Source organism: Bicyclus anynana, chromosome Z, assembly GCF_947172395.1.
Source record: "Bicyclus anynana chromosome Z, ilBicAnyn1.1, whole genome shotgun sequence".
NCBI lineage: Eukaryota > Metazoa > Arthropoda > Insecta > Lepidoptera > Nymphalidae > Bicyclus > Bicyclus anynana.
In genome coordinates this window covers 3,849,159-3,870,519 of record NC_069110.1, presented here as the reverse complement: position 1 = coordinate 3,870,519, position 21,361 = coordinate 3,849,159, and the positions used below count along the sequence as shown (strand labels likewise).

At 36.7% G+C, this 21,361-nt stretch overlaps 1 protein-coding gene across 2 annotated transcripts in view; it reads left to right on the top strand.

The window, feature by feature from the left end:
* Positions 1 to 170: 170 nt before the first annotated feature.
* Positions 171 to 21,361, top strand: part of LOC112042884 (uncharacterized) — a 159,374-nt gene continuing 138,183 nt past the window's right edge. For both annotated transcript variants that reach the window (XM_052890583.1, XM_052890584.1), the window contains exons 1-2: positions 171 to 630; positions 7,949 to 7,997. In XM_052890583.1, coding sequence (XP_052746543.1) covers positions 490 to 630; positions 7,949 to 7,997 — 190 coding nt within the window. In that variant the 5' untranslated portion in view covers positions 171 to 489. The remainder of the gene's footprint in view (positions 631 to 7,948; positions 7,998 to 21,361) is intronic.

Genomic DNA, 21,361 nt, shown 5'->3' with positions numbered 1-21,361 from the left:
TCAGTTAGTTTTCACATGCTCTGTCACACAGAATAGAACGTAGAGAGAATGTGATAGAACAGTAACGCTAGAGAGCAGAGAGCACCGCGCCTGTACAATTTACAAAATCGGGAGGAGCGAGGCAAAGGCGCAAGTCGCCGTTACGTCCGTCTGCTCGCGTCGCGCACCGAACAAACTGCCGAGTGCTGACTGTGTGCTGTTGCTCAGCTGTAGTTGTCCGCCAGCTATCATTGCGGTCGCTGCGTACAGCTGCAACTATCGCGATAAATCACAACTAAACTATTGTTTTCGGAAAAATCATGACTTATAAACTAAGCCGCTAGCTCCCTTCGGCGGCTCGTTTCGGCACTCGGGCCCAAAATGTAAAGAGTTTCTTAGATCCAGTGTGTTTTCTGCTAGGGTTCAGAGAAATTTCACGCGCATTTTTCAAGTTTTAACTTTCAAAGTTAGTCAATGTTTCGTGGTACATTTGTCACATAAAAAGCAACAATGCAACGTTGTAAAATATGTAATATGGTGGTGGAGTTTGTTAACAAATCGTTCCCATGTATAAAAAAAAGAAGAAGCAGTTCCTCGAGCAGTAGCGACCTGGAGTCCATCTACAATGATTTAGGAGACCAGGACACTCTGGTATGTTTGATGTTTGCAACTTATCTGACATTTGGAGCCTGGCTAGTGCACTAGCACTTATTTACAATAACATTCGCATGTGTTTGTGGCTTGCATGATAGTTTATCCACGTTTTATCGGCCAGTCCGCGCCGCGTACTAACTGGTTACGCGAAGCTAATCAATTTATATAAACACAGTACAGTGTACACACCACTTCCAATTGGAACTCTATTTACGCTGCACATAAATTAAAACACATGGTCGTATGTTAATCCGGTCATTATTTTATCATTTCGCGTTTTTATGGGCTCGCTGTACGTTTTATTTACAGTTAAATGGTTTATGTTGTGTTGAGTAGTGTTTACTTTGCACCAGTTCATCGCTGTGTTAACTTTTACAACAGTGAAAGTTGGTCCTCTTATCTGTCAAGCGTTTTAGTTTTTTATTTCCACATCTGACATTGGTGGACTTAGTTAAATGAAAATGGATGTTTTTGGTGCACCGCTTTAATTAGTTTCAGATTATAATTGGAAAAGCCTGATGGAAAATATTTTTTACCTTGTTACTATACAAGTTATACAGTCTAGCAACTGTTGTGGTAATGAGGACAAATTACTTGTTTTGCAACATCTTCTTGTAACTTGAAATGTTACTGAATGTCTGTGTCATATAATAGAACTATTCATGTACTTTTCTTAAGTATATGGAAGTATGTTTAAGATAATAGAGAGCTCTATTTGGACCTTACTTATATATTATTATTTATTTTATACCTTTTGTCTGTGTTAGTGTAGATTTTGTAAATTTTAGCAATCTAAAACTTATTAATCTGTTCATCTGGATTTCTACAATATACAGAATACCCTGTAACATTTTCTGTATCCATGACATTGTGTATGTAAAAGCTAGTGATGAACGGTAGCATAAATAAAGTATGAAAGAGAAAATAATAAAGTCACCATCATATTATAATATTAGTTGTTCTGCAAAGTTGCACTCCGGAGTACAATAATTGGTGTATGAAATAAAATTACATAAGGCATCATTCATTAAAAAAAATTGTTTGTAGAGTTGGGTATACTCTTCTATAACAAGATCCCCAAGACAGTTATGGACTTACCAATGCATAAGTTTAAGCAATGTGTAAAAAAACATTTATTTTGTCGAGGTTACTACACAATTGCTGAGTTCCTTAATGATAAAGATACTTGGAGGCCACTGGATTGGAGCTCTTACCTCCACACAGGAAGCAAAACTAAAAGAAATTTTCATGATGTTAGCAATTGTAAATTATTCAAATAATGTATAATTTTTTTTTAAAAGAGTACTTAATTGTTAAGTTTCTTGCCAGTTCTTATGAGCCTTCCAAACTAGTTGTAGTGTCTATAAATAGTCAAACTTGACGTTTCAAAAGTGCTTGTAAACTAAGCCTACATTGGTCGGTCAAAAGTCACATCCCTTCTAATACGGAGGAAAGACTGCCCCATAGTGAGACATTAATAAAGGCATAACAACTATCGACCAGGACAAAGCCAGACTGGAGGATCTGGACTCAACGTAGCGAGGTTCAATCTTCACCTATCACACAATTATTGTATTCACTCATAATACAATTCCCTATTAAGTGGAGAACGAGGAAAAATGTACTTTGCCATGTTCTGGTATATGTATAACAAGATCACAAATCAAAATTCATTTATTTCATGTAGGCTTACTTTTTTAACCGACTTCCAAAAAGGAGGAGGTTTTACATTCGGCTGTATGTATGTTTTTTTTTTGATACATCTAGTTTGAGTATTTGCAACGACCACCGGTTCGGTAGGCAGGTTCTGCTGAGAAAAAGTTCTCGGCAAGAAACTCCAACAGTTTTAAACTTTTTTTAAAAGATAACATACCTTTATTATATCTACATTATTATAATTTACAATATTTAAAACGATTTCATTTATTTTTACTTCCTGTTTGAAGATGGAAACTGGTACAAAGCCCAGCATGCATCGAATGATGTTGTAAAAACAGTTTCAAATCTTTTATTAAGTTTATTTATCAATGATAACAGAGTGCATTGTAATCATTACTCTGATTGAGTTAAAGATTACAACTTTGTCATACATCTATTGTAACATTAGCCTTTTTAAATGTAAAGACTGTATCGTCAGAGTAAAGGTAATATAAATTACAGTAATAAATAATATAGTTTATAAACTGCAAAAATATTTAAACTTTCATACCGAATTAAATACAGTATAGAAAAATTCGTTTTTAAACTTCTTATTTAAATATTAAATGAAATTTTTTTTTATTCAATTACAGAGCAAAGTAGCTAGCTTTGGTTATCTTATTAACCTCAATGAAATAGTCAAGGCCAAATAAATACATACTTATTATGAAGAATTAACCTTAATTATTTTGTTATTGTAAACATTTTTTAATCAATTCAATAGGCAACTTTATTTTTATAATATCAATTATGTAGAGACATCATTATGTATTATTTTACTGCAATATGCAACAATATTTTATACTAGAGATAGGATACCAGCGCATCAAATTTGAGGCGGACAAATGTGCATAATTGACTTAATTTCATTAAAAAAAATCATTTATTTCAATTAGGCTTAGTTTACAAGCACTTTTAAAAATTCAAGTTATGTCATAATTTAAATTAATCTAATGGTGGTAATAATAGTCGAAAACTTAACATTTAGTAGCTTACCAAAAAACTAACATTATTTAAACAAATAATACCTAAATATTATCTACAATGTCGAGTTGTTTGTTCAAGAAGTACAAAAACTATATATACTTAAAAATATAATGTAAGTAAACACAAAATTCTGCATGTGTGTGCTCAGTGGAGTAGCTAAATTCGGATCACTTATTGTGGTGATTCAGTAGGCACGTAACATATCTATAGTATAAAATATCATTAGCAATATGTATGTCAAATACATGTCTAAGCTCCAAATCCCGTCTCCTGTAAGGAGGTAGGCCTGGCCTTGTAATGGGAATTTAAAATAGGCTGATAATGATAGTTGACAGCATTCATAACAACAACAATCATTTTGACTTTAAGTGTGTTAGTTTAAACCTCTACTCTACTTAAATAATTTAATTATTAAGAAAAAGTATAGAATTTTGTAGTGCATCTGCACAAAAAATCCTACAGATTATAGATAACAAATTAATAATTGATTTTGTAATCAGACTCATTTTCAACTGGGAAGAAATCATTGACACTTTTTTTTACATCTTAGTGGTCCCAGCTCACAGATGTTCTACCACTTTAAAGTCAACTGACTATATTTTTTGAAGGGTACACGTATTTAAAATTGCTTCCGTAGAGGGATGTCATTGTTAAAAAAAAACGAATGTAACAAAGTCCGGGGATACAGATTGCTGTTACAGCTACATATCTATCATATCTATCCACAATGTAATTGCATCATTGAATAGCTGAAGGATCGTAGATTTTTTACGCTAAATTAAAACTCTGATAAGTCATACGTACGAGTAGTAGAGCGCTGCTAATTTGAGGTCATTTTGTCGGCTTTTTTTCTAGTTACTATATTACTTTTGAACCGGAGAAGCAACAACTTTCATATAGGTTTCAATTGTTAGCTCGTTTTAAATTCTATTGTATTTACAAAATATTAGTGTAAAATAGTGAGTAGAAATTATGTAAAAGTAAAAAATTAACGTCATAAAAATATATGATAGGCCATTTAGGCATCAAAAAGCAAAGTCCAAATTTATACGCTTACGAATTATACCAATAAAAAACCATTGTGCAAACCAGTCAGTGGCAGGAACGTGAAAAATTCAACGCGGCCGAGCGATTCAATGTCTTTCCCGTACTGGCATATTACATTATATGCAGCATTCGTCATTATCAATCGATTTTAACGATTTACGAGTACTACAGGGCTAGGCCTTTTTCTTGATAAGAGATGGGATATGGAGCTTAGTCCTTACAGCACTCCAATGTGGGTTGGGGGGCTGAGAGTTATAATGATAAATATCAGATTTTAATGACCGGGACCGACGGTTTTTAACACGCCCGTGCCTTGAAGAGCAAGTTACATTCGCGTAGGTGTAACATCACCGACTGTCCAACTCTGGACTGAGAGGATATATGGAACTTAAAGCTACTACGCTTCTACAATGCGGGTCGGTGGCCTTACGCTTAAGGCTGGGCATATTACTCAAGTACAAAACATCCTGACTTTCCTCCAGCCGTGACTTCGATTCGACTGACCAGGCCTTCGGCTGGTTATATTACCCAAGCCATATGCGCGCCCTCAGGCCGCGCGCTTAACTGCTCTCCTAATGTGATTCAGCGTAACAATGTGCGGCCTCCGGCCAAGCACGTGAGCATTTTAAGATATTAAATATCACGTGTCTCTAACGGTGAAGGAGGAAACCTGCTTATAAGAGAATTTTCTTAATTCTCTGCGTGTGTGAAGTCTGTCAATCCGCATTGGGCCAGATCCCTCCAGAATCCCCCTCATTCTGAGAGGAGACTCGAGCTCAGCAGTGAACTGAATATGGGTTCATGATGATGAACTGTATCGACTGATGATACGCTTCGACCTACTCGTGCCCATATTCAAGACCCCGAATGCTTTCGACTAGAACTGCAGAACCACTTTGATTGCCTAGCAAGTTGCGATACTGGACGATCTCAACAACAGGTTCTTGAAAACTGTTCATACGGTTGGATCTAAAACATTTAAGATCATGGAAGAAAGGCAAGAAATGAGATTACAGTCTTCAGCAGATGTGTCCAAATACTGACGAATTAAAAGATCTCTAATTCGCAGACCAGCGACTTGCGAAACTTCAATACCGAGCGTATTAAAAAGGCTTATAAGTTTTCGCAAGAAATCTGTCTTTTGTACCGAGGCAGCTGACGCGTTTGAATACCGAACAGGGTAATCTGATTTCTACAAAGCCCGAGATATTAAGTAAGGTCGAGAAGTTTCCATCAGAACTCCTAAAAGCGGGTGGAAAACCAATGCTTTAAGTCCTTCAGCGATTTTTCAATTCCGTCATTCACGAATATACGACGCCTGAGGCGTGGCATAGAAGTGTGGTGGATCTGTTCGGTCCGGGGCATGCAGCTCCCAACTTTTCAGTAATGTGAATTTTACTAAATTAAATATCACGAGTCTCAAACTATGAAGGAAAAACATAAAATATAATAATTCTCAATACATCTTAGAAAGAGACAGTGTCACACACGGCACTCGGTTTAAAAGTATCTATTTATTTTTGACTCGTATAAAATTAGATTTATAGGCCAAACTCTCATAAACACGCTCTTGTATTATAAAAGTGTGACAAATACTCCCGTAGTATCTACGCAAACTATCTTAGTATCTATACCTACGTACCTACAGTGAAAAATTCATATAATTTGTTTTTATAAAGATTATGACCTAAGAAATGAACCGGGGCATGCACCTCCAACTTTTCAGTTGTGTGCATTTTAAGAAATTAAATATCATCGTGAGGAAACCTGCATATACCCGAGAATTTTCTTAATTCTCTGCGTGTGTGAAGTCAGCCAATCCGAATTGGGCCAGCGTGGTGGACTATTGGCCTAACACCTCTCACTCTGAGATGAGACTCGAGCTCAGCAGAGAGCCGAATATAGGCTGATAGTGATGACGATGATGATGAACAAATGAACTAACTAAAACCGGCTATTTAGTAAGTCTGTATGCCATAGAAGTAGGTGCGAGAGGATTACCAGCTAAATCTTAAAGACCTTGGCCTCTCTACAACTGCAGCAAGTTATATATTAGAACGGGTAGACAAAGCAGCTCTAATAAGAAATTTGCCTAGGCAGGGAGAACAACACGAGCGGAGGAGGGGAGTGTTAACCGATTGTCAAGGAATTCCTTAACCCTACGTCCTGTGTTCACAAGTCCACGACTCTCCACGGAGTATTTCTCTCTACAACGCGTTGGACAAGGCACCGCACGGTGAATCCATGGAATGCTAAGATATTCGTCTCTCCAGCGGTCACCCGCAACATAGTCTATTGGTGTTAGAATAACATAATGTACAACAACTTTGTAGAAAACATGTTTTCTACAAAAAATGTCGCGACAGCATTTGCCTAACTATTATAGTCATGACATAATAAGTGTTCTTTTATTTAAAAAAATAATAATGGAAAAGCCGCCGTTAGAAAAGGCTCTTTATTTTTTATCTTGGGATTATTTCTTATCACAATAAACTACTTCAGATTCAAGACTGATTTAATGCATTTTTTTTAATTTTTGAATTAATCAATTCCGACATTCCATTCAAAAGATATCAACGTTTAAAAATGTACCAAAAAAAGTTGTGTAGTCGCCGCTCAACTCAAGAACGGCTGTACTGAGATAGCTTAGAACCAGGACACAGACATAAGATACTTAGGATAGTGGTAGGGTAAGTGTAGGGTAGGGTAGGGGTTGAGTTGTGGTAGGGTAGGGGTAGAGTAGGAGGTAGCGTAAATAAAACTGTTACTGATGAAAAAAAATACTCTAGAATTATACTAACAATAATGTTATTCCAGAATTTTCAAAAATCCTAGGGGTACCTGAAGAGTTAAAAATTATTTCAAGTTTTTTTTATATAAATTATTCACGATTCAAGTTTACTTTTTTAAAATTATTAGTGGACTATTTAATATATATAAAACATGCAGAAACATTAACAGGAGGGGGAGAAATAGGGGTTGAAAGTTTACACCGAATTACACGCGGGTGTCCGCTCCGTCCGTCTTGAATAAATCGGTATACCAAATCAAATCAAAAATCATTTATTTCAAGTAGGCTCAGTTTACAAGCACTTTTGACACGTCAGTTGACTATTTGTAAAGATTCTACCACCGGTTCGGAAGGTTCTGCTGAGAAGATACCTACAATCTTATTTACTCTTTTCCTTTTCCAATCATCTTTTGGAGAGTCTGTGAAAGCTAAATATTTTCCCAAGCCCAAGGAAGAAATGGAAGAAATCGCTACATTTTATTTTACAAATTAGCCCTTAGGTACAGCTATCTTACCTGATGGTAAATGATCATGCACTCTAAGATGGAAGCGGGCTAACTTGTTAGGAGGAGAATGAAAATCTACACTCCTTTCGGTTTCTACACGACATCGTACCGGAACGCTTAATCGCTTAGCCGTACGTACGTCTTTGCTAGTAGGTAATTAGCCACGCTACTTAGCGATAAGGCCGCCTTTTTTATACTGCTTTCTTCATTCTCTATTTTTATTTTTTTAATTTCGGTGTACAAAAATAAATTAAGACGTTATAATATATTTTTTATTTTGTTTCAGAAACTCGACGACCGATTCTCGTTTTCGGATGATTCCTTATACAACATGCGTAAGTACTTACGAATTATTTGTTTAAAATGCATGTATATCTAATCTATACTAATATTATAAAACTGGAGTGTTTGTTTGTTTGTTTGAACACGCAAATGTCAGGAGCTAATGGTCCGATTTGAAAAATTCTTTCATGTTAGACAGCCCATTTGTCGAGGAAGGATCATCATCATCATCAGCAGGACATAGGCCTTTTGTAGGGACTTCAAAACATTCCAACAACACGATACTGAGCCGCCTCCCATCCAGCGAATACCTGCGACTCGCTTGATGTCATCAGTCCACCTGGTGGGGGGGTCGCCTAACACTGCGCTTTCAGGCGAGGGGCCGCCATTCCAGCACCCCAACGGCCATCAGCTCTTCGAACTATGTGCCCCGCCAATTGACACTTCAGCTTCGCGACACGTTGAACTATGTCGATGACTTTGGTTCTTCTGCGGATCTCCTCATTTCTGATTCGATCACGCAGAGATATTATAGATACGTTCCGTCGCCCGCTGTGTGCCTTTTTATGAGACCAATAGTTAGCGACCAAATCTCGGAACCATAGGTCATCACTGTTTGTCGACTTTTGTCTTCAACAGTTTTGAGGAAGGATATATAGGCTATAGTTTATCTCCGTATTCGTACGCGGGCGAAACCGCGCGGCATCAGCTAATACAATATATCTGTGCCCCGCAGTTTCACACGTGTAGACTTGTTACCTGTGTTAGTGTCGAGTTTAAAACTAGCGGATGCTCGCGAATTGACCCGAAAAAAAAATAAAAAGAATATCTTTCAGTGGAAGTTCTATTAAAATCTAAGAAAATCAGCTGTAGGTATTTTAAAAAATTTCGTTGAGCTTTAGTTTCGTGTTTATGTCTCCGTTAGATTGTAAAATCCGTTAGTTTATAATCTCACTCGTGATATTATAATCTACCGTCATATTGTGAACTGAAAATACTTATTACAATTTGACGTGTTATTTTTCGGTATCTTATAATCTATCGGAAGTAAAACCGTTTGTACATCATGTATTGATTCACTTAGTATTGATTTGTAAATCTTATGACTCATGATATTCAAGAAGATTTAGCAGATGTCCCGCGGTTTCACTCGCCCAGTTCCCGTTTCCATGGATACGGGTATAAATGTAAAATGTAGCCCATGATAACGGTGATGATGTAGCCTCCTAATCGTGAAATAATTTAAAAAATAACAGTTGTTGTTCTTGTGGTTAATCGTAAAAAACAAGAAAATGATCAAACAAATAAATCAATCTTCTTTATAAAATTGGTTTAGATTTGTAAATGCGTTGTGATTGTCATGATATTCAGGAACAGTCAACGTTCATTATAATTTCCCAAACAGTCCATTTGAGAATTGATTTGCTAATCTGCAATCAAGTAGAATTAATACGGCAATCGGCTTTGGGGATCGGCTTTTGGGAAATTACAAATCCTACTCTAAAACAGGGGAATTTAGAGTTGCTGGTATTGATGTGTGGATGAATTTGCAATTTGAAATTGCGAGCTTACGAATAGTAAGTATCTCATAAGCGTTTATACGAATATGCATAAATTATTCTTAAATAATTTGATCCATTGTAAGCTAAATTCAAATGTTGAATGTTTTTTTTTAATTCATAATAGACTTGTGCTTGCTTGAAATCATGCCTGGTGGAAAGCAATGGTGAGGTCTAGGTTGGAGCGTGCTTGCATAGAAAATGCCTATGCACAAATCCTAAGTGTTAGGAAATACAGAAGCCGGAAGGGCTTTCCACATCTTCGCTGTACTTATTAGAAACGTCGATGCGTAACGTTTTGTGCGAGTCGACTGGACATCGACATCAAAAGGGTGCCAATTTGCAATTTGCACGGTGTCTCTCTGTTCTGTGGTAGAATGGAGATGGAGGGACGACTATATTGAAAGTTCCTGTGCGCCCTCTCTGAAATATGTTGAAAAATGTGTGTTGAAAAATGTCGTTTATGTAGTAATTATTTAGTAAATCTTACAAGTTAGCCCTTGACTACAATCTCACCTGATGGTATGTGATAATGCTGTCTTAGATGGAAGCGGGCTAACTTGTTAGGAGGAGGAAAATCCACACCCATTTCGGCTTTTACACGACATCGTACCGGAATGCTAAATCGCTTACGTCTTTGTCGGTAGGGTGGTAACTAGCCACGACCAGCCAGACCTGGACCAATTAAGAAAACCTCAATCGGCTTAGCCGGGGATCGAACCCAGGACCTCCGTCTTGTAAATCCACCGCGCATACCACTGCGCCACGGAGGCCGTCGAGACTTAAGTTCCGTAATGTATTATTATTTATCAACAAAAAAATAAATAAAAAGAATGTTTAAATGTAAATCACCTTAAATAAAAATTGTTATTTAAATATTGTTTTTTAAGAGAAAATTCGATAATAATGTAGAGATTGTACAGTGAATTTTTATCGGCATTTAGTTAATTAGTATAAATGTTTTAATTGCCGTGTGGATTGGACGCTGTAATTGTACTTCGAATGTAAACATCAAAACATTTATACGACTAAATAACTGATAAAGGCGGATTTACATTTGTCTGACGTGTCGTGTCGTGACGCATCAGAACAAAATCGGTATCATATATCTTATATGGTAACGTTTACACTTATGTGTTGTGACATTCGTGATGTCAGACAAATATAAATCCGGCTTAAAGGTACATACTAGTAAATAAAAAAACTCAACTAAGTATATCTGGCAAACCCAGTGTTAAAGCAGCATTTTTTTTTAATTAACTAATGAAGCTTAAATAAACTGAATAAAAAAGTTAATTATTTAATACTATCCTTAATATCTGTTATACATAAATATTCCTATCATTTACTTAGTGTCTCTACTAATATTATAAAGAGGATAGATTTGATTGTTTGTTTGCATTGAATAGGCTCTGAAACGATTAAAAAATATTTTACTGTTGGAAATCTATACTATCCCGAGTGCTATAGGCCATATTTTATTCCAGTACTCCTTCGGGAACGGGAACCACGCGGCGTCTGGTAGTCCCAAATAAATAACAGATGAGGGTATCATACACATTATGAATGTTCTTATGTCAGATCTCGTGATATTTGTAAACGAAGTAATTGAATTGTGCCAGCTATCTGGAACTACCCGGGCAGACTATTCCCGGGCGTATTCCCGGTGTAAAACATTTGATCGCGTAATTTTACTTGGCGTAAATGCAACACTGCACTGCAGAGTTGTAAAGTAGTGAAGTTAGATTGCGTCCTTATCTCTCTCTCTCTAGTCGGTCCCTCATGACTGAGGATCGTGACCACCTTGGCAAGTCATCGTTTGGTATACATGTACGTGTATATGCTCCTCCATCGAGTACGGTCGCTGGCCATTTGGACGGCGCTGTTTTTTTTTTATTCTTTACAAGTTAGCCCTTGACTACAATCTCACCTGATGGTAAGTGATGATGCAACCTAAGATGGAAGCGGGCTAACTTGTTAGGAGGGGGATGAAAATCCACACCCCTTTCGGTTTCTACACGACATCGTACCGGAACGCTAAATCGCTTGGCGGTAGGGTGGTAACTAGCCACGGCCGAAGTCTCCCACCAGCCAGATCTGGGCAAATTAAGAAAACCTCAATCCAAACCTCAGTCTAGATTAGCACATAGTGAGATTAGGAAGAGAAAATAATGTGCTGTATGCTACACAGGATACTCGAATGATATGGTTCTATAAAATCCAAACTATAAATATGAATCTTGTGAACTGAAATCACATTTTACGATCAATTTAGATACGATATTTAGTACGTAGATAACAATAAAATATCTGATAAATTGATATCTCGACATTGTTGACGACACCTACAATTGGCTACCGTTTAAGATTGTAGAGTATTTGTTTGGAAATATCAAATAGTAGGTCGGCAGTACTTAGCGTATTCGTGCCGGGATTAAAATTATTACCGCTTTTTAATTAGTGTCGATATATTATCCCCCAAATTGAGACTTGAGATATGGCCTCGACGTCCCATCTCTTAACTAATCAACTACGTGTAAAACAATAGGGATGAAGACGGGTTTTTTTTAAGTAAAAATAATCTTTTGTAGGTTTGGGTGTACTCTTCTATAACAAGATCCCCAAGACTGTGATGAACCTGCCAATGCATAGCTTTAAGCAATGTGTTAAGCCAGGTCGTCCGCAAAACCAATCAATTGGGTTTGCGGACGACCTGGCTCTAGTAGTAGTAGCTAAAGAAGAAAGAAAGAAAGAAGAAAGAAAAACATTTTTATTTGATCAGTAAACTTAAAACTAAGCTTTTATATTTTACAAAGAACAAGAAAAGTGAAAGTAAAAGCGCACTGACCAAATAAAGGTCTCCCACTCAGCTTAAAGCTGCAGCTAGCTGCAGCGCTGGTTTTCATACACAAAAAAAAAAGCTAGAACTGAATATTCTCTCATAATTCGTGCAAATAGAGCGCTAAAAGAGATAAATTCCTGGATGCAAGAAAAACAACTAGCCCTAGCACCGGAAAAAATAGAGGCGATAGTATTCAGTGGGAGACGAAAACTTGATCCCATCGAATTCCGCGTCGAGGGCGCCACAGTAACTCCGAAAGAGCACATAAAGTACCTAGACATATGGCTCGATAGAAGACGGAATTTTAAAAAGCACGTCGAGGAAGTAGCTCAAAAAGCGCAAAAGCTAACAGAAGCGCTACTCAAACTTATGCCTACAAAAGGAGGTCCTAGAGCAAGTAGAAGGGTGCCGGCATCGGTGGCCCACTCCGTCATCCTTTACGGAGCACCTATATTTAACGGCGCTATGGAAGTAGATATGTATAAAAGAAAGCTGGAAACGGTGCAAAGACGTCTCGCTGTAGGCATAAGCGGGGCATATTGGACAGTCTCCACGGAGGCAGTGCTAGTAATTACGGGTCTTGTACCTATACACAAACTAGGTTAGGCCAATAGTCCCCCACGCTGGCCCAATGCGGATTGGCAGACTTCACACACGCAGAGAATAAAGAAAATTCTCTGGTATGCAGGTTTCCTCACGATGTTTTCCTTCACCGATTGAGACACGTGATATTTAATTTCTTAATGCATATAACTGAAAAGTTGGAGGTGCATGCCTCGGACCGGATTTGAATCCACACCCACCGGAATCGGAGGCAGAGGTCATACCCACTGGGCTATCACGGCTCTCTCCGCTAGTATATTATAACGAAAATGTTAGCATTTAGTGTTGTGCTAGACTCTAGTTTTCTGTGATATTAATATTAATATTTTAATTAAGTGTGCCTATGAACATCAAACCCTCTATCGTAGTCGGGTCGAGTCTTCCATATCCCTACCCTACTCCTACTCTACCTCCTACCCTACTCCTACACTACCCCTACCCTACCCCTACTCTAGTCCTACCCAACAACTACCATACCCCTAGGGTTTAAGAATTTGAATAATTGATAATTAGAATCGGTGAAGCCGTTTCGGAAGAGTAGGTACATGAACAAACATTGTGACATGATATTTTTATATATATACAAGATATTGATTCGATAAAAAAAAGCAGGGCGAAAATAGTTAATTGCGTTATGTTTCTAACATATCCTGCAAGTCTGTTATGTAGGTGATAGGTCAACAATTCGCATGTTTTGTCATCTATTAATTTAAAAAAAATAATACTGTGTGAAAATATCCTATAAATTTCCAACTTTAACGATATCTAACACGTTGGAAAACTAATCATCCTTAACGTGATTAACTTACGAGCTAAATTAGATTGAAGTTAGGTGCAACTACTGGTGTGGTTGAAACATAATAAAATAAAAATACGGATACCCTGTGGAATATATTGACAACATGAGCTAAATCTCTTTTTTATTATATGTATAAAATTCTAGTGTCACGGTGTTTGTTACCGAACTCCTCCGAAACGGCTGGACGGATTTTAATGAAGGTAATTACTATTTAACGTAGGCGTCCAACTATCCGCAGCGTAGGTATCGGACGCATCGCATCAAACGGATTTTACTGTAGGTAAAATCCATTCGATGCAATCCTTACGAAGCTGATTAGTAGACGCACTTCTGGGACTTTCTACACAAAGAATACTAACATTCGCTTTGCAATTTCTTTAAAAATTTATAATGACTTCAGCGAAGAAGGCGAGTATTAACTAGATTTAAAAGATGTCCTTAAACCTACATACAATGGTCACAAGTCTGGGACGTCGTTCAAAATTATTCTCTGCCACTCGAGGTTTTATTGGTAACATTCTTAGTGGGAATTGTTAGACCTGATATGTTCTCATTCAATAATCGTGTTTGGCCTTCAAATCCGCTCCTGACCGCCCTAATGCAATAGATAATTATCATTGGACTAAAACTGGTCGAATTCTATACATTAATTCGCAATTTGGGATTTTACTTATACCAATTGAAAACCTTACCGTGGCATAACGGACGACAGCCCCATCTAGAATCTATATTTATTATATGAATTCTGTACATTCTGTACATTGAAGATATTTTGAAAATTTTTGTTGAGGGGCATTATACATATAATCGATACTGAAGCTAAAAATATTTTTTTTCGATTTTTTGCCTGTCTGTCCGTGTTTTTTTTGTTATTCGAGCATCACGCTGAAACTACTAAATGAATTCAAATGAAACTTGGCACGGTTTAAGACCATAATACGGAGAAGGTTATAGGATACTTTTTATTGCGAAAATAAATAGGGGTTGAAAGTTTGTATGGAAAGTCCTTTATTTTTAGTTACAGTTTTAAAAATTTGCTCATAAATAAAAAAAAAAAAATATAATGGGATTACAAATTTTTTAAAATTCAAACTCTACAGTGGTGAAATAGGGCTTGAAAGTTTACATTGATTTCCATGCGGACGAAGTCGCGGGTGTCCGCTAGTTAACCATATATTGATAATTAATCACTTAAAAGTATCATGTAAGCCATGTAAGGGACCTCAATAATACGAGTACAAATCAGAGATAATGCGACTACAGCCCTTATCTGATAACACGATGCGACGACGCTTAGCTACGTCTTTGGACCCAGAATTGAACCAACGTCCAAAATAAGAACCAATCTACTGTACTAGATTATGCCTTTGAATAATTTTTAATTTACATCGCTATTAATAAATAAATAAATAATTTGTAACATGCGTGTATACATTATACTCGTATTTAGCCTCGTTGAAACAGTGGTCAGCCTATCTGGCTTTGGATCACGAGGCCTAGGTTTGAGCCCTGAGATGATCTACGAAGTACTTACTAAACTTTTAATTCTTCTAAGAAATTTCAATAAAAATATCACCCTGGAGATAGAAAAAAAATATATAATTCCGGTATGATATCGCGAAAACTGTAAAAACAAAAATTGAAAACCGGTGTAGTGCGTGTCAGGCGACGCACAGTGTTTAGTTTCGTAGTTGCACTTTGATCCTTTATGTAATGCAAATATCAACAAAAATACCAATTATATCCCAAAATGAGGATTCTCACTTTGCATGTACGGAAGGGACCCCAAAAGATTTGTTTTTTTTTCAAATTTTTTTTCACCACTTTGACGTAATTAATATATATAATCTGTACCAAACTTGAGCTTTCTAGTTTTAACAGACTCTGAGTTACCTTACTTACTGACAGCTTTATTTTTTTAATTAACAACGGAATTAATATGCAATTATCGATTTCCAATCACGTTTTTTAAGTTGGTCGACTATAACTTTTTAAATAGTAGTTGCTACTTAGTTGTTATACTTTTCCTTGTGATTTCATTACATATCCTACTATCGTGATTTTTTAACGTATCCATAAATAACCGTTTAGCCGGTACAGGGTGCGGACACTTGACTCTAACAAAAATTTGCTCTTAAGAGCTTAATATTTACAAACGGTTCCCTAAATCAAAAAATATTGATAGAGAACCCCTTACATCTTTCAAAGACCTATCCAACGATACCCCACACTATGACATAAACAAGTAAAAAAAAATCTTCTCCACTCTACATTTAGGGGAGGTACCCTAAAAAAATATTTATATATTTATATATTCTATGACTTTGTTTACATTTTTAATGTACATACTCATGCTAATTTACAGCTTTCTAGTAGTAATAGTCTCTGCGCTAAACCGTGGACAGACGGACGGACGGACAGATAGACATGGCGAAACTATAAGGGTTCCTTGTGGCCTACGGAACCCTAAAAATACCACTAAATACGCGGAAAAAGTATACATAACACTAAAATGTCAATGAAAAGGGCCAGAAATGGACAAAACGGATTACAGACTGATGTCCTAGGGATGGCAAGAGAAAAAAAGAAAGGCAGGCGAAACGTTGGGAGGATGATTTTAAGAAGGTTGCCGGTCCCGAACGGATGAGAATAGCGAGATCGATAGGGATAAGCTGCTAATTAATTAGGAATTATGTATATAAATATAAAAATGTAATTATGTAACTAAGCAGCAGTAATAGAGGCTTATTTTATTTTATTTATTTAAAATCCGTCGGAGGTATGAATAGATTTTTTTTCTTTTTCAAATTAAGCCTGCAGTAACCCTGCTTCTATCGTAGACTGCATCGTCATTTAATATCAGATGTAATCGCATCGTAGACTGCATCGTCATCGTCAGAAGTACTCGCAGTTAAAAGTTGTCTTGTCTTTGAATAAAAAAAGTTGTTCCTAGCATGCTCAGTGTTAAAGAACTGCATTGGTCGAAAAGTGTCGTGGAAAGTAAATATCGTTTCCTAAATCGATCCAACTGGGACACAGAAAAAGTTCGAAAACTAAGGCCGGACACGTCGTACGTTTAATTTGTAACGTAACTTTAAACTTTAACTTTATAACCGCTAGTTAACACTAACCAGCTGATTTGCCTCAGAGATGCTAATCGGTTTTAGTCAGGGATTCGTGGAACATTTTTTAAAACTGATTACTAACAAGTTAATTTTTCGTGTGAAGCTTCATCTCGATGAGACGATCAACTTTTTTATTTGCGAAAATTCTTGATTCTGAGTTACCAGGAAATGAAAATTTCTGATCGTCGGAACGAGATATATTACCACGCAATTTGTTGGATATTGTGGCTGTTAGATTGTATAAATATTATTTAAGCAACAGTAAAATAAACTGGTTAGTAACAACTTTTAACAATCAGTAATCAGGTGTAAAAAATGTTCTACGGATCCCTGACTATTTACACGCGTAAACGATTTTTCCGAGCTAAATATAGCATAGTAGCAAGTTTGATATTCTTGAGTTATTAAACGATTCTTTTCACATTTTTAGGGTTCCGTAGTCCACAAGGAACCCTTATAGTTTCGTCATGGCCAACTGTCCGTCCGTCCGTGGTTTAGCGCAAAGACTATTACTACTAGAAAGCTGTAAATTAGCTTGAATATGTAAATTATAAATGTGAACAAAGTCGTAAAATAAAATTTTGAAAACTATTTTATTTTAGGGGCTAATTTTATTTTACAAAGTCGTAAAATAAAATTTTGAAAACTATTTTATATCCCCACTTTACTTGTAGGGGAGGTACCCCTACAAGTAAAGTGGGGATGATTTATTTTTGCTCGTTTATTTCCTAGTGTGGGGTATTGTTGGATAGGTCTTTGAAAGTTGTCTTATACCACCATATTTCGATTTAGGGATCCGTTTGTAAAATATTAAGCTTTTAAGAGCTAAATTTTGTTAGTGTCAAGTATCCTCACCCCTATCGGCTAAACGGTTGTTTATAAATACGTGAAAAAAATCACAAATTGCATACTAATTCCGTTGTTAATTAAAAAGATAATGTTGTCAGTACGATAACTCAGAGTCTATTAAAACTAGAAAAATGAGATTTGGTAAGGTTATGTATATTAATAACGTATATAAAGAGGTAAAAAGAAAATTTTAAAAAAATTTGGTTTCTTCCCAAATGTACCAATGCAAAGTGAGGATGAATTTTTTATCGTCTATCCTATAGTGTGGGGTATCGTTATCGGTATTTTTGTGAATTACATAAGGGGTTAAAGTGCTAACTTAATCTACGGAACCACCCTACACTGCGCGTGGCCCGACACGCACTTGGCCGGTTTTTTACTATTTAATAGCAGACACGTGTAGTTAGCAATCCAGTGGTGATCAAGTAAAGATTTTGTTACTGGCTGATAAAGTAGATTTCCATTAAGGAAATAACTTTTATAATCCAGTGTGTCCAGTGATTTCGGAGCCCATTCATAACAAAATTAAATGACATTAATAACAAATTAGCTGCGTAGATCCCATTCCTGAGAATATCAGGATAAAAAAATACCCTGTGTGCTATCATTATCAGCCTAGTTCAAAGGCCTACTAACGGCTAGGTCTAGGCTAAGGCAGAGGGGATATGGCACCATGGTGAACGATATAATGTTTGATTCTTTACATACCGCTAATAGACGATAATGATAATTCCTATTAATCTATACTAATATTATAAAGCTGAAGACTTTGTTTGTTAGATTGAACGCGCTAATCTCAGGAACTACTGGTCCGATTTGAAAAATTCTTTCAGTGTAAGATAGCCCATTTATCGAGGAAGGCTATAGGCTATATATTATCCGTATTCTTACGGAAACTGTAACCACGCGTGTAAAACCGCGCGGCGTCAGCAGTAACTCAAAATTCGCAAACCCTACTGTCACTCGGTACTGCAGCAATACTCGTAGAATGGAGAAATAATAACTGTAGTGTATTGTTAATATAAAATACTAGCGGACGCCCGCGACTTCGTCCGCGTAAATTTCGATGTCAACTTTACTACTATCCCTACCCTACCCTACCCCTACATCTACCCTACTCCTACTCTACCCCTACCTTACCTACACCCATCCTACCCCTACCCTCCCCGTACCCTATCCCTTTCCTACCCCTATCCCACCCGTACCCCTATCTCACGCCTATCCTACCCCTACCCTACCACTACCCTACCTCTACCCCTACCCTACCACTACCCTAAACCCGGCCCTAAATCTACCCTACCCCTACACTACCCCTACACTTCCCTACCCGTACCCTAGAGAAATAGAGACTTCTATGCTAATAATATAAAGAGGTAAAGTTCGTGTGGTTGTAGGAGGTAATTTCTGGATCTACTGGACCGATTTGGAAAATTGTTTTACTAATAGAAAGCTACGTTATTTGCGAGTGTCATAGGCTATGTTTGATCCCCATATTCACACGGGAACGGGAACTACGTAAATGAAAGCGCCGGGCGTCATATAGCGGAATTTCTGCGTCTTTTAGAAATTTTGTATTATCTCCGAAACTATTTAAGTAATTAACATACTGTAAAGGGCAAATCTTATCTCCAAAGTATCCTTGTGATTATTAAATAATTTATTTTAATAAGGATTAAAGTTTAGTTGTATAAATACAGACGTAAACCTAAGTATATAAAATTAATAATTTTTAAAACACAAAAGGTACTATATCTGCTAATATATAGAAGATAGATATATGGTGTCGCGGACTTTTTTGTAGAACTTTTAAAGATACATAAAGTCTCCTTACATTAATTTCAATTTTACACAATAGTTAAGGCAGCGTATGCGAATAAGTCTGTTTAAGAGGATTTTCAGTCCGACCTGTATGATAAAAACTGTGATAACTCGGCTAATATATATGATACCAATATAAAATATAGCCTATAGCACTCCCCAATAATGTAGCATTCTACTGGTGAAAGAATTTTTAAAATCGGACCAGTAGTTCCGAAGATTACCCCATTTAAAAAATGTGACAAACTTACAAACTTACAAACTTTACCTCTTTATAATATTAGTATAGATTAGTATAGATATAGATTAAAGATGAATGTATGTGAGGGTATTACAATAAATAATTAGTATTGAACTAGCAAGTGGCGTTTCATTACATGGTGGCAGCGGTGGGAGTTGAAAGTTTACATTCAAAAACTGCACGTCCGTCTAGCAAAAGATATTTCACATAGTTAAAAAATAACTAAGCGCTTAAATCAACAGCCTTTTTCAGTTAAAATAACTTTTAAAAATAGCATCAGTTATTTTGTTTGGTAAATAAAAGAGGCTTTAGGGAATTTAATTTTATGAATTGTATCGAATCCTCGATTCCAATCGAGTTTCAATGGGTTTATTTGGATCGCGGGAACGTTTCCAATAAACATTTCAAATATTCTGGCAACGTCCACTTTCGGATTAAATATTTAATGTGTTGCACTGAGCTTACTTAAAAACTGTACAATTAAAACTGATGAACAATACGCACGGACTATCAGAATTGCTTTTATTTTTTTGTTATTGTTTTTTTTTCGTTTTTTACGTGCTTTATATTAGCTTATAGTAACTATGTATGTAAGAAAATCTTGGAATCTTAATTGGACCCACTTCCCGGTTTTCGATTAGGATGAAATTTTGCACACGCTCTGACTTCTGAGGGCCTTAGTGACAGTTTGATACTATTACTGTCAGGAAACGTAAACGCGAATTTCTAAGGAATTGAAACAGCGCCATCTAGTGGCACTGCTGCACAACTGTTTCAATTCCATATAAATTTGCGTTTACGTTAACGTTATAACAGTATGAAAATATTGGAAACTCCTACTAGGCACACAGATGACAATACATGACTAGCTAAGATACGCCCTTACAAATCCAATATGGCGGCCTCCCCAAGCTTGTAACTATGTATACATATAAGAAAGTCTTGGAATCTTAATTTGACCTACTTCCCAGTCTTCATGGAGGATGAAATTTTGCACACGCTCTGAGCTCTGATGACAATACATTACTAGCTAAGAAACGCCATTAAAAATCCAATATGGCGGCCCCCCAAACTTGTAACTATGTATACATATAAAAAGTCTTGGAATCTTAATTTGACCCACTTCCCGTTTTTCGATTAGGATGAAATTTTGCACATGCTCTGAGCTCTGATGACAATACATGACTAGCTAAGAAACGTCATTACAAATCCAATATGGCGGCCTCCCCAAGATGGCGGACTGGCTGTTTGAAATCCACCCCAATGATATCGATATCAAATGTAAGGGTTTGCTGTCAGAAATGTGAATAAAACAGTCACGTGACTAACGTGACACGTGATGTGTGTTTTTTTTAGTTTTTTAAACTATTTAAAAGGTGTTTCTTCTGCCACAAAATAATGATACAATCACGTCACACTAAACATAAAATAAAATTGGCAATCATTCCTCCGTGGCGCAGTGGTATGCGCGGTGGATATACAAGACGGAGGTCCTGGGCTCGATCCCCGGCTGGGTAGACTGAGATTTTCTTAATTTGTCCAGGTCTGGCTGGTGGGAGGCTTCGGCCGTGGCTAGTTACC